Below are 16,633 nucleotides of genomic sequence, written 5' to 3' on the forward strand. Positions count from 1 at the left end.
TCTAATCAAGGTAATTGCATACATTCCCTGAGCACCTTTGAGTGGGCAAATCAGGTTCAAAAACAGAATATAAATATCAAATGTAGATACTGCCTTCAGAGGAAGAAAACAAAAGTGGAACTAGAGAAGCCGAAACCCTGTCCATACTAGAGTTTAATGATTGTGACAGCTATTCTAAACATGGTTAAGCCAAGCAACTTGGATGGGGCATAGCCGTATTTAAAACGTTGTGGTGGGTTTTTTTTTTTAAAATAAGCCTTCTGTTCTTCCTAGTCCTGTAGCAGTTGCCTAAACATTGTTAAAGACTGAGATCTTCTTCATGTTAGCTGGCTTAAGTGTTAAATCCTGTGTAAAACTTTTACAGCAAATAGTTCAAATCTAGAAAGTATTCAGCCAAAAATGAGAGACAAAGTGAATCAGGTAGTATCTTTTATTGGACCAGCTTCTGTTGGTGAAAGAGAGACGCTTATTCTCATAAACAGAAATTGGTCCTATTAAAGAGATTACCTGACCCATCTTGTGTGTCTAATATCCTGGGGTTGACACGGCTATAACCATACTGCATTCAGACAAAAATTACACCGGCTGACAGAAATAAATTTAAGCAAACAAGCTCTGTCTAAACAAGGAATTTGAAAGTTTTTCAGAACAAGTCCTCTCTGAACAAGCGTTGAAAACAAAACTCGTAGACAAGAAGGCATAATTGAGTCTGTCAGGATTTTTGTCTGACCTAAATTAGTACATAAATGTTCTCAGCAGCAGCTCAAGAAGATTTGTCGGCAAAGGGTCAGTTTTTTTGTAGTCAGGACTTTAATAAAAAAAAAAAAAAAAAAGGTAGATAAAGAGACTTGGTAGAACTGACTGGAAACTGCAAGAGAACTCCCAAATGGAGTTGCTGTCTTATCCAGGTACTTATTTAGGAAATTCAAGTTCTTGGATATTTAACTTGAGATCACTTAGCACGAAGTATAAACATGTACAAACAGTAAGTTTGCAAAGTGTGTTATACTTACTGATCCAAGTAATCTGAAGATTTAGAAGTTCGAGAACAATAATGAGAAATGATCATGTGTTTGAAAAATTATTCAGTTCCTAAAAATCTTTTAAAAGCCACTGCATTTGTATTACTGGAAAACCTTAAATCCCACCATTTGTACCTTCTGCAGACTCTAAAGGCCTGTTTGTCACTTACATTAGGGGTGGGGAACCTATGGCACGAATCTGGCCCACTGCTTAATTTCATCCGGCCCCCAGCAAGTCTCCATTCAGTGCCGTTAAAAGTCCAGTCAGCTGCATGTAGCTCCCGGAAGCGGCTGGCATTTCCTTGCGTCCCCTTGGTGGAGGGGCAATCAGGGAAGCTCTGTGTGCTACCCCCACCCCCAGCAGCAGCTCTGCAGTTCCTTGACCGGGAACCTTGGCCAATGGGAGCTATGGGGGTGGCTCCTGCAGACGCGGGCACTGCACAGAGCTGCCTGGCCACACCTCCTTCTAGAGGCCAGACATGCCAGCCGCTTCTGGGAGCAGCACAGAGCCAGGGCAGGCAGGAAGCCTGCCTTAGTCATGCTGTGCTGCCAACTGGGAGCCGCCTGCAGTGAGCTCTGCCCGGCCGGAGCCTGCACCCTGAACCTCCTGCCCCAGGTCAGAAACCCCTCCTGCACCCTAACTCCCTCCCAGACCCCGCACCCCCAACCCCTTGCCCCAGCCCTGAGCCAAATTCCTGCACTCCAAACCTGTTGGCCCCAGCCCAGAGCCCTCTTCTGTATCCCAAACCCCTCATCCTGAGCCCCAGCCCAGAGCCAGCACCTCTGACTGGAGCCCTCATCCCCTACTGCACCCCAGCCTAGAGCCCCCTCCTGCACCCTGAACCCCTCATTTCTGGCCCCACCCTAAGGGAAGCCCAGAGCGTCCATGGCCTGCCCCCCGCGGGCTGTGTGAGGCCGATGACTGATTTTTTTTTTTTCTGTGTGTCAGTGGCCCCTGATAGAAAAAAAAAAAGTTCCCTACCCCTGCCGTACATGGACTACTCCTGCATAGTGAACAAGAATTGGCAAGATTTTCATTGTTACATTTCCACTACATGGTTTCCTTGAGGACAGGGTTTGCCACCCCTTAAACGGATCACTGTTCAGTGCACCTTTTCTGGATCTTATATGAGTCATGATACCAGGAATACCTCTGTTGTCCTTCCAGGAAGTCCTCCAAGTTTGAGAACGGTAAAAGAGGATGGGCAATATCCTGCCCCCTCCCACAGGATAGACCATGCCATAATGGATGTGGATTTTTTTTTTTTGGTTTGTTTCTGCCTGCCTCCCCCCCATCAATGGCAACCTCTGTTCTGCACACACCCCAATCTGAGTTGAAGCACCATGGTTGTAGCTGTGAAACCTACTGGCAAAATGTGTATTCTTCCTCATCTAGAGGCTGATCTGCTTAAAGGAAAACCGCCTACTACTGTTACAAGTTACTTAAATCTGGTGGTAGAGATCTGTGCTGTGGGTCTAAGGTCCAAACCTTGCTGATGACCTATCAGATTTGGGGGTAGAAGTGGTCACTGTGGTTTCTCATGATTTAATTTCTATGCTTTTTTAACAAGCAAACTGAAACTTAAGCTACATTTAAAAACTATATTAAAAGAATATTAAAGTTGCAAATTTAATTCATCCTGTTGTGTATACATTATGATATAATCTTTAATGGTCACATGTTATGTTTCATAAGACTCTTGTGTCATTCAGTATGTAGTATGAATGGTGCTCAGGGAATGTATCAAAGTTGCGTAATATGGAGGCTATCTGACCTTTTCCTTGTTTGTTCTACAATTTGAAAGTTGTAGGGACAAAGGGGAGGTCTCTTGGTTGAGGCCACTGAATGCTACCTTGGAGAACTGGATTATATCCCTGCCTCTGCCACAGAGTTCCTATGTGATGTTGGATGAGTTACTTAAACCATACTTACTTTACAGGTGGCTACTAATTAATCCTGGGGGAATTCTGTGCCAAAAAATTAAAAATTCTGCACACAATATTTTAAAATTCTGAATTTTTTTATTGTCAAAATAACACAATATAATCACTCCAGTTTCAATTATTTTGGTAATTTATTTCTAAATACTTGTCAACAATACAGACAACAGAAAAAAAATTCCCCCAGGAGTAGAAAGTTAAAGAAACTCCTATGACAACCAAGCTCCAGGTGGGAGTGGAGGTGGCTGCATGGGGCCCCCAGAGTCCAGACCTCCGCACCCCCTTTCCCCCCAGAGCCCAGATACCTGCAACCCTCTCCCCTCCAGAGCCCAGCCATGGGGGCCTCCCCCAGAGCTTTTACTCCCTCCAGCTTCTTTACTGTCCCGCTGGGGGATGTGGTGTAGTACAGCCCTGCCCTATCCTTCTTCACCCTTTGACAGAGCTGGCTGTCCGGAGCCCTCTCATGCCCAGGAGAATGAGGATTGGGGGTCAAGCCCGGCAGCCAGAGCATGCAGCCTCCATCCCTGCCAGGATGGGTGCTCTGCTCACTGCGAGCTGGCCTCTGCAGAGAAGAGTGGCCCCTAGTGGTGGCCAGCAGTGCTGCAACCCCAATTCGGTGGGAGAATTCTGCACAAATTTTGCATTACACAGTAGTGCAGTATTCCCACAGGAATAACTAATCTTCCTTATTTTCTGTATGCCCAAGTTACCAAACAGTCACCAGGTTTATCAGAGTTGCTGAGCCTTTGCAACTGGAGATTGTCAGTAGGAACTTATAATTTTGGCCTTAATTTCTGACTGTAAAATTGGGGATAATTCCATCTTGCCTCACAGAGGTGTTGTAAAGATAAATATGCATCTGTGTTTTTATATAATCAAAGAATCTTTGGACTGGATCTTTTGTTAACCTTTTCTGATTTATTGTAGTGATGATTCCTTAACGTGTTAAATAATCCTAATCACTGTTTCCTCAGTGCCCATAAATGAATTTGTAGTAATTACTTTTGAAGACATTAACACTACATCATGTAGGTGGATTGATTTAAATCACCGGTTCTTCTTCGAGTGCTTGCTCGTATTGATTTCAATTAGGTGTGTGTGCGCCGCATGCACAATCGTTGTAAGATTTTTACCCCAGCAACTCTCAGTGGGTCGGATGAGGCGCCCCCTGGAGTGGCGCCTTCATGGTGCCGGATATATGCTCCAGCTGATCCAGCGCCCCCTCAGTTCCTTCTTACCACCTGTGACAGTCCTTAGAACTGTGGAGCGCAGCGTAGCTGATCTCCACTCTCCCTAGCTTTCTCTCTTAATACCTGTTAATAGTTGTAACTAGTAGTTAGTGTACTTAGTTGGGTGGAGCGGGGTCTTCTCCCCTCTACCCGTCCTGATACAGGGGCCCATGCCTAGGTCTCCGGGCTTCAAACCCTGCTTGGCTTGCCTGAAGCCGATGCCAACGGGAGACTCTCCACGACCCTTGCCTAAGGTGTCTGGGGGAATCCCACCAAGCGGACAAGTGCCACAATTGCAAAGCCTTCAAGCCGAGGACCAAAAAGGAGCGGGACTTTAGACTCCTTATGGAGGTGGCACTTAGCCTGGTCTCTTCCTCCGCGCACTGGGACTTGGCATCGTCTTCGGTGCGGAGTGCCCCTGCGGCACCGACTGGTGCGGCACCACGTTTGGACTCTGCTAAAGACTTGTGGCGTCATGCCCCTCCGGCACCTCCACCACCGCGGTGCCAGTCCCTGTCCCCGGGCCAGAAGAAGAAGCAGCTCAAGAAGGTGCCGACTGCTTCTTCTTTGTCGATTCAACAGCCACCAACACTTCCCACACCGGAGCCGCATCCATTGCTGGAGCACACAGGACAAGTAACGGCTCCTACACCGTTGACTCCGACGCCGTAAGGGCCGTCTAGTCTGGTGCCTGTTAACTCCCCAGTGCACACCGCAGTCGAGCTAAGGCTCCCCTCTGCGCCAGAGACCTTTTCTACAGCGCGGGACTTGATCGCGCTCACAGAGCCGACTCCCTTGCAGCCAGTGGCACCTCTGGTGCGGGCGGTGCCATCGAAGGGAAAACCATCCCTGATACAATCACCGTTGCCGAGTGAAGCAGGGCAGCACCAGTCCTGGTCCCAATCTTGGTCCCGGCACCTTTCATGGCGTCGCTCGCAGTCCCGGCACCAATCCCGTTCTCGGCGCCAGTCGTACTCGCGACGCTGCTCCGGCTCGCAAAGATCAGAATCGCGATACAGCCGGTACCGATGGGACTCTTGGTACCGCTCCCGGTACCGGTCAGAGCGGCGCTCGACCCAGAGCCAATCCCAGCGCCGGTCTCATCGAAGGTCGCCATCGAGATCCAGATCAGGCTCCCGGTATCGATACAACCGCAGGCACCGATCAACATCTCGGTACTGTTCTACATCTCTCCACCAGTCGCTGGCACCATGGCACCGTACAGCACCGGCGGATTCTGCGCCAACACGTTCAGCACTGCCTTGGCCACCTCGCTCCACCTCCACGTCGTCACGCTCACAAGGTGGCTCTCTCACCCATGACTGGGGCGAGGATGGTGCAGGCCAGTGGCTGGACGAAGGCCAGGACTTGGGCCAAGGACCTCCACAGTGGTCTTTTTAGACCCCCTGGGCATACCATCAGGCCCAAGGGATTCCTTTGTGGGCTTCCCGTTCCTCCCCTTCGGAGCCCCGAGTCCCAGAGGTCACTGTGTCTCGCCCCCCCAGGAGGTTCTGAGGGGACTGCTCCAGTGTCAACACAGGCCCACGCCCCTAGCGTGGTGGACCTTGGGCAACAAGTTCCTCCAAATGAGGACCCCATGCAGGATCTCTTAGTCCCGGGGGTATCTTCCTCATCCTCGCCTGATGAGGTAGTGGCAGGGACTACGGTTTTGGGCCCTCCTCCTATGGACCTCTGCACCCACCAGGAGCTGTGCTGCAGGGTGGCGCACAATATGAACCTCCAGGTAGAGGAGGTGGTGGAGGAAGAGGACCTGGTGGTTGACATTCTGTCCCTGGAGGCACCGTCCAGGGTGGCCCTCCCAGTCATACGGACTATACAGACCAATGCCAAGACAATCTGCCAGCCTCTATTCCACCTACGGCCAAGGGGGTGAAAAGGAAGTACTTTGTCCCCTCAAAGGACTACGAGTACCTCTACATGCACCCCCAGCCGTGTTCCCTTGTCATGGCTTCGGTTAACAAGAAGGAACGGCATGGTCAGCCCGGGTGCACAAATCAAAGGATGCTAGATGCCTAGACTTGTTTAGGCACAAGGTGTATTCGGCCGGAGGCTTGCAGCTCAGGGTGGCCATCCAGCAGGCACTCCTGAACAGATACAATTATAATTCGTGGCACTCTATGGAGAAATTCAAAAAAGAGTTGGTTCCACAGGAATCCAGAGAGGAATTTGGGGCCCTAGAGGAGGAGGGCAAGAAGGTGGCCAGAACCTCCCTGCAAGGCTCTCTGCACGCGGCGGCTAGGACCCTAGCCTCGGGCATAGCCATGCGCCACATCTCGTGGCTGCAGGTCTCTGGCTTACCACCAGAGTTGCTTCAGACACTCCAGGACCTACCCTTTGATGGCCAAGGCCTATTCTCAGACAAAACAGACTCAAGGCTGCAGAGTCTGAAGGACCTGAGAACTATTGTGCGCTCTCTGGGAATGCATACCCCAGTAACGCAGAGAAGGCCCTTCAGACCGCAGCCTCGGAGGTCCTACCCTCCCCCTCGGCCAAGACAGGACTTCTTTAGAAGATGCGGACGAGGTGGTAGAAGACGACAAACTGGTCGCCAAGGCCATGGCCCTCCCAAGCCATTGCCTGGGCCTAAGCAGAACTTTTGAAGGTGCGCCCAAGGACGGAGCACCAGTCTCCATTCAGGATCCTTCCCTGCCTTTCCAAGATCGTCTCTCCCATTTCTTCTGTGCGTGGTCTCACGTAACATTAGACCATTGGGTCCTTTGCACCGTGGAAAGGGGTTACTCCCTTCAATTTGCTCCCCCCCATCCTCCTACCCCGTCGCTCTTCAGGGACCCTTCTCACAAGCACCTCCTTCTACAGGAGGTCCAATCACTCCTAGCTGTGGGGGCGATAGAGGAGGTTCCAAGAGAGTCAAGGGGCAGGGGTTTTTACTCCCGCTACTTCCTAATCCCCAAGGCCAAGGGCAGGCTTCGGCCTATCCTGGACCTACGCGGACTCAACAAATTCATGGTAAAGTTGAAGTTCCGCATGGTCTCTCTAGGTACCATTGTTCCTTCGTTAGATCCTGGAGACTGGTACGCCACCCTCGACATGAAGGACGCGTACTGCCACATTGCAATCTACCCAGCGCACAGACGCTTCCTTCGTTTTGTGGTCAATCAACAGCACTTTCAATTCACCGTCCTTCCTTTTGGCGTATCTACGGCCCCCAGGGTGTTTTACCAAGTGTGTGGTTCTTGTGGCTGCCTCCCTTCGTTGACAACGGATCCAGCTGTTCCCATACCTCGACGACTGGTTTATTCGGGGCCACTCCAGGGATCAGGTGCAGTCTCATGTCCAGCTCACCATAAACATGTTCAATCGACTGGGCCTCCTGCTGAGTCACAAAATCTACTCTGGTACCAACCCAGAGGATAGAATTCATAGGAGCAGTCTTAGACTCAGGCCTAGCCCGGGCACTTCTGCTGGAAGCACGCTTCCAATCCCAGGTGAACATCGTCCACAGCCTGCAAAACTTCCCAACCTCGACCATGAAAACATGCCTGTGCCTCCTGGGACATATGGCCTCTTGCACATATGTGACCATGCACGCCAGGCTGTGGCTATGTCCACTCCAAGCCTGGCTATCAACAGTATACCGCTCGGGTCAGGACAGCTTGAGCACGGTGGTTACTGTCCCGCCAGGGATATTAGCCTCTCTAGACTGGTGGCTGGACCCCAAATCACTGTGCGAAGGGGTGCCATTTCACACCCCGCAGCCCTCCATGTCCCTAGTCATGGATGCGTCATCCCTGGGATGGGGAGCCCACCTCGGGGTCCTCTGTACACAGGGGCTATGGTCGGCAGGAGAGTTATCCCTGCACATTAACGTACGGGAGCTCAGAGCCGTGCGCCTGGCGTGTCAGGCATTGCAAGAGTGCATTCAGGGCCGTTGTGTTGCAGCCCTCACAGACAACACAACAGCCATGTTTTACATCAACAAGCAAGGGGGAGCCCAGTCGTCCCCCCTCTGTCAGGAGGCCACTCATCTGTGGAATTCTGTATAGCCCACTTGATCCATCTGATGGTGTCATTTCTCCTAGGAGTCCAGAACACCTTAGCGGACCACCTCAGCAGATCATTTCAGACTCACGAGTGGTCGGTTCTCCCGGACATCATCCACTCTGTCTTCCTGAAGTGTGGCTTTCCCCTGATAGACCTATTGGCCTCTCGTGAGAATCGGAAATGCCAAGTGTTCTGCTCTCTACAAGGACGCTCTCCGGGTTCCCTGTCAGACGCCTTCCTAATACAGTGGAAGGATCACCTGTGCTACGCTTTCCCTCCATTCCCACTAGTCTACAGGGTCCTGCTCAAGCTGTGCAGGGACAGAGCCCGTCTGATTTTTGGTTGCCCCGGCGTGGCCTCGGCAGCACTGGTATACCACTCTCCTAGAGCTGTCGGTGGACATTCCAGTTCCACTCCCGCTGTGGACAGACCTGACCACTCAGGACCACGGACAACTCTGTCATCCCGACCTGCAATCTCTCCACCTCACAGCGTGGATGCTGCATGGCTAACTCAATCTGAGTTGTGCTGCTCTCGCTTCGTACAGCAGGTCCTTTTGGGTAGCAGGAAGCCCTCTACCAGGTCCACGTACTTAGCCAAGTGGAAGCGTTTTTCCTGCTGCTGCGCTCAGTCATATGGCCCCGGTACAGGCGTCAGTACCTATCATCTTGGACTACCTCCTGTCCTTAAAACAGCAGGGCTTGGCGATATCATCCATCAGAGTGCACCTGGCAGCTATTTCGGCTTTCCACCCGGGCGAAAACAGGCGTTCGATCTTCTCCAATCCCATTGTCAGCAGATTTCTCAAGGGGTTGGAGCGCCTGTTCCCACGAGTTCGACAACCGGTCCCTACGTGGGATCTTAACCTGGTTCTCTCCAAACTCATGGCTGCCCCGTTCGAGCTGATGGCCACCTGCTCACTCCTGTACCGTTCCTGGAAGACATCCTTCCTTGTAGCTATCACTTTGGCAAGGTGTGTGTCTAAGTTCAGGGCACTCACATCAGAACCACCATATACGGTGTTCCATAAGGACAAGGTACAGCTGCGACCCCACCCGGCCTTCCTCCCTAAGGTGGTGTCTGCCTTCCATCTCAACCAGGACATCTTCCTCCCTGTCTTCTACCCGAAGCCGCACGACTCTCGACGGGAACAACAGCTGCACTCCCTGGACGTTCGCAGGGCCCTCGCCTTCTACATCGAGTGAATTAAACCTTTCAGGAAAACATTGCAGCTGTTTGTTGCTGTGGCAGACCAGATGAAGGGCCTTCCAGTCTCCTCCCAGCGCATCTTGTCCTGGATCACATCATGCGTCTGTTCGTGCTATCACTTGGCTGGTGTCCCAACTATGCACCTTACCACTCACTCCACATGGGCTCAGGCTTCATCTTCTGCTTTCCTGGCACACGTACCCATACAGGAGATATGTAGGGCAGCTACTTGGTTATCGGTGCATACCTTCGCCGCCCACTAAGCGATAATTCAGCAGTCCGGGGTGATGCTGCATTTGGTTCAGCGGTCCTTTACTCCGCGACATCTCACTCCAACCCCACCGCCTAGGTAAGGCTTGGGAGTCACCTAACTGGAATCGATATGAGCAAGCACTCGAAGAAGAAAGATGTTACTCACCTTTATAACTGTTGTTCTTCGAGATGTGTTGCTCATATCCATTCCAAACCCGCCCTCCTTCCCCTCTGTTGGAGTAGCCGGCAAGAAGGAACTGAGGGGGTGCTGGGGCATATATCCGGCACCATGAAGGCGCCACTCCAGGGGGCGCCTCAGCCGACCCACCGAGTGTTGCTGGGGTAAAAATCTTCCGACGATCATGCACGTGGCGTGCACACACCTAATTGGAATGGATATGAGCAACACATCTTGAAGAACAACAATTACAAAGGTGAGTAACCGTCTTTTTTTAATCATTATTCAAATCAGCAAGGTGGAAATCTTGATTTAAATGACCTTTTTTTTTAGAATCATTTTTCATTTGTACTTTTGCATTGTATTTCTAAAGAGAGTTTGATTGTCATAGGTTGGTAACTATTAAAACATGTTGATTTGCCACTAAATACAGTCTTTAGACTACATTTGGTTCTTTTTGTTAAAGAGAAAGTTATACTATGTATACTCATTTAAGCAATGATGTAACTTAATATACGTTTAGTCATCTTTCTTAAGATTCTTAGTTTTTTACTTTGTTAGAAAATGGTGAATGATACATTCCTTTACTAGATTATTTTTTACTTGTGATTTATGTCAAGGTCTGTTTGGATGGAAATTCAATTAAAAATGTACAAAGCCAGCGTTTTAAATTTTTTTATATAAAAACCTACCTTAAATGTGCTGGTTACATAAGAAAAATGATTTATTAAACAAAGGAAGTATGATCTGTAGTTAGTGAATTGAACTGTTTGTTTCTAGTCACCATGTTCTTCAAGATTTTACAAGTAGTAGGAATCTCATCTCACACCAAGTTTTTTTTTTAATTCATAGATTGGAAAAGGGAAACAAGCTTTCCATTTTCAACTCACAATTGGTTTCTTAACTTTGAATGAACTGGAAGTCATTGAACTGAACTAGTTGAATAAACTGAAATGAAGAAAATATTCTCTCTCCATCTGCAGAAGAGGGTATTGCTATCAAAGGCTGGTTTAATACTTCAGCAAACTCTGGTTCCAGGGGTTTAGCCAGTGACTTTCACCAGTTCATTGTTTTGATTTTCTTTAAAACTTGGCAGAAAAATGTACTGCTTAATATTTTTTGTATTCAATATATTATGATACCCTATGTTTATTTTTTAAAATCTACATTTAATTTTAATTTTTAAAAAATTTGATTTTTAATTTTTTAACTATTCTCCATCTGCACATCAAGATGTGAATGTTTTCATTGAGTAATAGCAAGATCTTTTTGTAACCTGTGGCTTCTATCACACTTTCTCCTCCCTATAGTTTGTCCTAATTTTAGACATATCACAAGAAGGGAAACTGTAAGGTCTTTGAAACAGAGACTGTGTGTATTTTTCATGCTAGAAAAGCACCCAGCATACTTGGGGTATTGAAAGAACAAGAAATGTGGATGCTAATAGTTCCTACTCTCTTCCAATATAAAGTAATTGTAGTATAAATTGCTTAAAGCTTTGATTGAAAAGTGCTAATGTTGGTGGTAATTTTACCATGTGAACATCTGTTCAATGGGAGCTGGACTAAGGGCACTAAACATTTTTAATGTAAGTTTGTGACAGATCAGATTACTTTTATTCACTAGCAACCTTGTCTGGATTTTAAATCAGCAAATCAAATGTGAAAGGCTTTGTATCCCACTATAGGTCACCTGTGCTGTTCACTCTCCATTTTATTATCCCCCTGTTCCCCACACTAATCTAATGTTAGTGATGGCTCTGGCAGAGAAATGCAGAACTCTGAACTTTGGTTCTTGGCAGTTGAAAACTGATCATTTCACTTTAATATAGCATAGCACTTTAATTTTATCTTTTGCCTTCAGTACCAGGAAAAGGAAGTAAAGAAAAATGAAATAAAAGAAAAACCTCAGAAACGATATGACTCCGAAAAGGAAGAAAAAGGCAGAAAAGAGCAGAAGGGATTAAAAAGTAAGTTATAATCAAGGGTTTTGCACAGTTAGAGAGAACAAAGAGCTTTTAGACCAGTGGTCCCCAACCAGTTGATCCTGGAGCCTCTGAGTGGCAATCCTGGTCTTAGTCCCCCATCTCGTCCCGCCACCCCCTTCAGGATCACAGCCAGCTAGGGGAGTACATCCCACCCACCCTACCATGCTCTCAGCCAAAGAGGTGGTTTTCCAACAGTAGACGGTGCTTTAACAAAGTGCACGCTGCAGGGACAGTACAGCCCAAATGCTAGATGCGCCCGCTGAACTCACAGTACAGCTGAGATGCGGCTCTCTGTCTGAAGCACAGGCTGCAGTGCCAGTCAAAGGAAGCCCCAGTTTGAGAACTGTCCTGATTAAACAAGCAGCCGCAGACAGGTTAATTTACACACATGCAAGGCGCATACCAACCCCATCCCAAACAGATCATCAGCCTTAGCCTAACAGAGACTGCAGGGGGTTAACAACAACAGCCACCTTGGTAATTGTCATGACATGAAATGAAATACTCCAGTCTCCTGACTGGGGCTTTGAAATACCATTAATGGAACAGAGCCTGTTTCCAGTGCAAAACCTGGTGCTCCCAGCCAGGCAGGGGAACTAAATAATTGATTGCCTTCTCGCTATGAATTCAAAATGGTGTTTGATGTCCGGTCATTCATTGTTGTAACTGGAATAACAACACAATTCATTTGGCTAAATTGGGATGATGAATGAGCCATTTGGGGAGCCATTTGGGGTGCCATTAATGCTGAATAGGGAGAAGGGACTGGCAGGGAAGAGGCTGCACTAATCTCAGAGAGGGGCGGGACAGTGCTTCTGCCTTCCCGAAGAAAATCCAGTCACTTCCCAGGGTGTTCAGCAAGGCTGTTTTGAAAGCTCAATGGTCATGTTTTACTAAACCAGCAGCAAAAGGGGAGGCTTCTGCTGAAGCATCGTTTCGTGTTTGCCATCTGCTGGCAAAACACAAGAAATAGTTTATGGATGGAGAAGTATTTAAAGAGGCAATGACTGTGGCAGCGGACTCCTTATTTAAAGATTTCAAAAACAAAAATAAAGAGGAAATAATGACGGCAATTCAGAGCATATCACTTGGTGCTTCCATAGTAGCAAGACGGGTGGAACGTTTGTCCGAAGACCTCTTTCAGCAGCTACCGCAGGATTTGAATGACTGTGGATGCTTTTCACTGCAGTTTGATGAATCAGTTGACATGACTGACACAGCCCAAGTAGTTATTTTTGTTCAAATGGTTTTTAAGGATGAGATAACTAAAGACTGTTTTGCCTCTTAAAGAGAGAACAAGAGGTGAAGATATCTACAACGAATTCAAAAAGTACATGCTTGAGAAAGTCATTCCAATCAAGTAACTTGTTTTGATCATAACGGATGGTGCACCCTCCATACTTGGCGCACATGCAGGCTTTATTGCATTTTGCAGAAATGATCCAGATTTTCCTTTATTTGTGAATTACCACTGTATAATCCACCAGCAAGCAGTAGCGAGTTAAGTTATGGACTTCTTATATGTAATGAAAATAACCGTCAGAATTGTAAACTTGATTGGGGCAAGAGCCTTCCAGCACTGCCTGTTTTAAATCTTTACTTGACGAAGTGGATACTGCTTACGGTGAGCTGCTCCTCCATGCAGATGTGAGGTGGTTAAGCAGGGGGAAAGTCCTGCAAAGATTTTTTTGGATCTAATGCCCAAAATCATCACTCTTCTGAAATCAAGGAATAAAGTGTGCAATGAGATGTCAGACAACGCATGGCTGCTAGACTTCAGGTTCCTTACTGACATAACGTCCAAATGGAACGAACTGAACTGCGAACTGCAGGAAAAGGACAGACTTATCACATATGATCAGTGCGGTGAATGCATTCAAATTGAAACTGAGTCTGTGATCCTCCCAGTTAAAGGATAAAATGCTGCAACACTTCCCGAGTCTGGAGAAAATACTAGAAAAAATTGAAGACAAAGGAAAATGGTTCCACCCAGAAACATTCTGTGCACAGCTGACAAATTAGCAGAGGAATTAGCAGAGGAATTCAACAGGCGATTTCAAGAATTACACATGATGATTGACTCCATCATGTCTATCTCAAATCCATTCCTTCCAGCAGACATTGGTGGGTTGGCTGCAAAAATCAATCAGGTGTTTGATTTACAAAGTAGTGGAATTGATATGGAGATAATTACCATGCAAAGTGACATTGAGCTGAAAGCCAGATCAAAGGAGAGCGATTTTTGTGGACTCATAAACCAAGACAAGTATCCCCTTCTATTGTCCTGTGCTTTAAAAGTGAAAGCTTGCTTTGGTTCCACCTATCTGTGTGAGATGGCGTTTTCACAAATGAAGATTGTCAAGTCCAAGTATCGCACCCGCCTCACAGATGCACATCTGCAGGACTGCATCTGACTAGCTATTTCAAATTACAACTCGAATTTCAAGACATTGGTAGATAATGTGCAGTTACAGATGTCACACAGACTCAGTAAGCAGGGAAAATGTATAATTATGTATATTAAGCAATTGATTTCCACTTTATATAACATCATAAAATGTTGTTTCTACATTTTCTTTGTGGTAAATCCTGGGTTGTACTTAAATTCAAAAGGTGATCTTGTGCTTAAAAAGGTTAGAGATCTCCGTTTTACATCAATAAAGCCTGCCCAGTCCTACAGAGTAGAATATAGTTCCATATATATATATATATATATAGAATGCACATGAGAATTTACACTTATGCTATACTTAATGTTAGCTTCATTGCACCTTTTAGTACTTTGGTTCTGGTGGCTTTTCAAGAAGTAAAAGCAACTCCATGACTTAACATTTGGTGGTTTTGTAATTTCTTAATTTCACTTTTTAGATTTATTTTTTACATCCTATACTTTAAATCTTAGAACACAGCAGAATATTAAAATCCAATGCATCTTCTCCACCTTGAATTGCAGATTCTTCTTCTCTTCCCCTCTAGGAGTGTCAGCCATATTTGCATATCATACTCTTAGTAATAAACTGTGTGTGCTTATGTCATGTTTTAAGACTGGATATTCCAGGAGTTGTTCTACCCTGTAGACGCACCTGTTGAATGTTAGGGGAGTGTTTACTGAGCTTCTCTGACTGTTTTCTTGATGGCTGTTACTGCAGTTTAGAGTATGAGTAAGTTCATGGCTCATGTGCTGTAGCTCACAAAGATAAGTTGGTGACTCTGAAACCTCAGAAGATTCTCTCTCAGCCTGGTGACAGATTTTCATTTAAAACAGTATAATAGACTGGTGATGTTCTCAGGTCTACTTCACTTAGTAAAATTTATATAAAAATGTGTTCTGAAATTATGGTTAATATTTTGGAGCCACTGACCCTGGCAGTGGCTGCCTGCCATAACTCTTAGTACCAGCTAGGTTGAGAGAAACACCGTTGGTCCTTTCTTTAAAAAGATTTAGGTTCATGTCTTGAATTAGGCTTAAATTTTTTTACCGTACATAGAATCATAGAAATGTAGAATTGCAGTGGACCTTGAGGTCTTCTAGTCCAGTCCCCTGCAAACAAGGCAGGACTAAGTATTATCTAGACCAGGGGTAGGCAACCTATGGCACGTGTACCAAAGGCAGCGCGCAAGCTGATTTTCAGTGGCACTCACACTGCCCGGGTCCTCGCCACCGGTCTGGGGGGCTCTGCATTTTAATTTTAAATGAAGCTTCTTAAACATTTTAAAAACCTTATTTACTTTACATACAACAATAGTTTAGTTATATATTATAGACGTATAGAAAGAGACCTTCTAAAAATGTTAAAATGTATTACTGGCACACAAAACGCTTAAATTTGAGTGAATAAATGAAGACTCGGCACACCACTTCTGAAAGGTTGCCGACCCCTGATCTAGACCATCCCTGGCAGGTGTTTGTCTAACCTGCTCCTAAAAACCTCAAATGAAGGAGATTTCACAACCTTCCCGGGCAGTTTATTTCCGTGCTTAACTATCCTGACAGGAAGTGTTTCCTAATGTCCAGCCTAAAGTCCCTTGCTGCAATTTAAGAACATAAAACCAGCCACACTGGGTCAGACCAAATGTCCATCTAGCCCAGTATTCTGGCTTCTGACAGTGTTCAATGCCAAATGCTTCAGAGGGAATGAACAGAATAGGTAATCATCAGGTGATATATCCCCGGTTGCCAATTCCTAGCTTCTGGCAAACAGAGGCTAGGGACACCATCCCTGCCCATCCTGGCTAATAACTATTGATGGACCTATCCTCCATGAATTTATCTAGTTCTTTTTTGAACCTTATTATAGTCTTGGCGTTCACAACATCCTTTGACAAAGAGTTCCACAGGCTGACTGTGCATTGTGTGAAGAAATACTTCCTTTTGTTTGTTTAAAACCTGCTGCTTATTAATTTCATTTGGTGAACCCCCAGTTCTTGTGTTATGAGAGAGTAAATAACGCTTCCTTATTTACTTTTTCCACACCAGTCAGGATTTTATAGACCTCTTATCATATCCCCCCTTAGTTGTCTCTTTTACAAGATGAAAAATCCGAGTCGTTTTTAATCTCTCCTCATATGGCAGCTGTTCCGTATCCCTAATAATTTCTGTATGTATTCCTCTTCCAATATATCTTTTTTGAGATGGGTGACCAGATTTGTACGAAGTATTTAAGATATGGACATGCCATGGATTATATAAACACACTATATTTTCTGTCTCATCTATCCCTTTCCTAATGATTCTCCCAACATTCTGTTTGCTTTTTTGACGGCTGAGCGGATTGAGCGGGAACATTGAGTG

The 16,633-nt window shown here is 46.4% G+C and overlaps 1 protein-coding gene across 1 annotated transcript in view; it reads left to right on the forward strand.

Annotated features, from left to right (window-relative positions):
- Positions 1–16,633, forward strand: part of MPHOSPH8 (M-phase phosphoprotein 8) — a 46,846-nt gene that overhangs the window by 11,996 nt on the left and 18,217 nt on the right. Inside the window, exon 4 of the mRNA XM_037890621.2 lies at positions 11,718–11,823. Within this exon, the coding sequence (XP_037746549.1) occupies positions 11,718–11,823 (106 nt within the window). The remainder of the gene's footprint in view (positions 1–11,717; positions 11,824–16,633) is intronic.

The sequence above is a fragment of the Chelonia mydas genome, chromosome 1 (assembly GCF_015237465.2).
Source record: "Chelonia mydas isolate rCheMyd1 chromosome 1, rCheMyd1.pri.v2, whole genome shotgun sequence".
Classification (NCBI taxonomy): Eukaryota; Metazoa; Chordata; order Testudines; family Cheloniidae; genus Chelonia; species Chelonia mydas.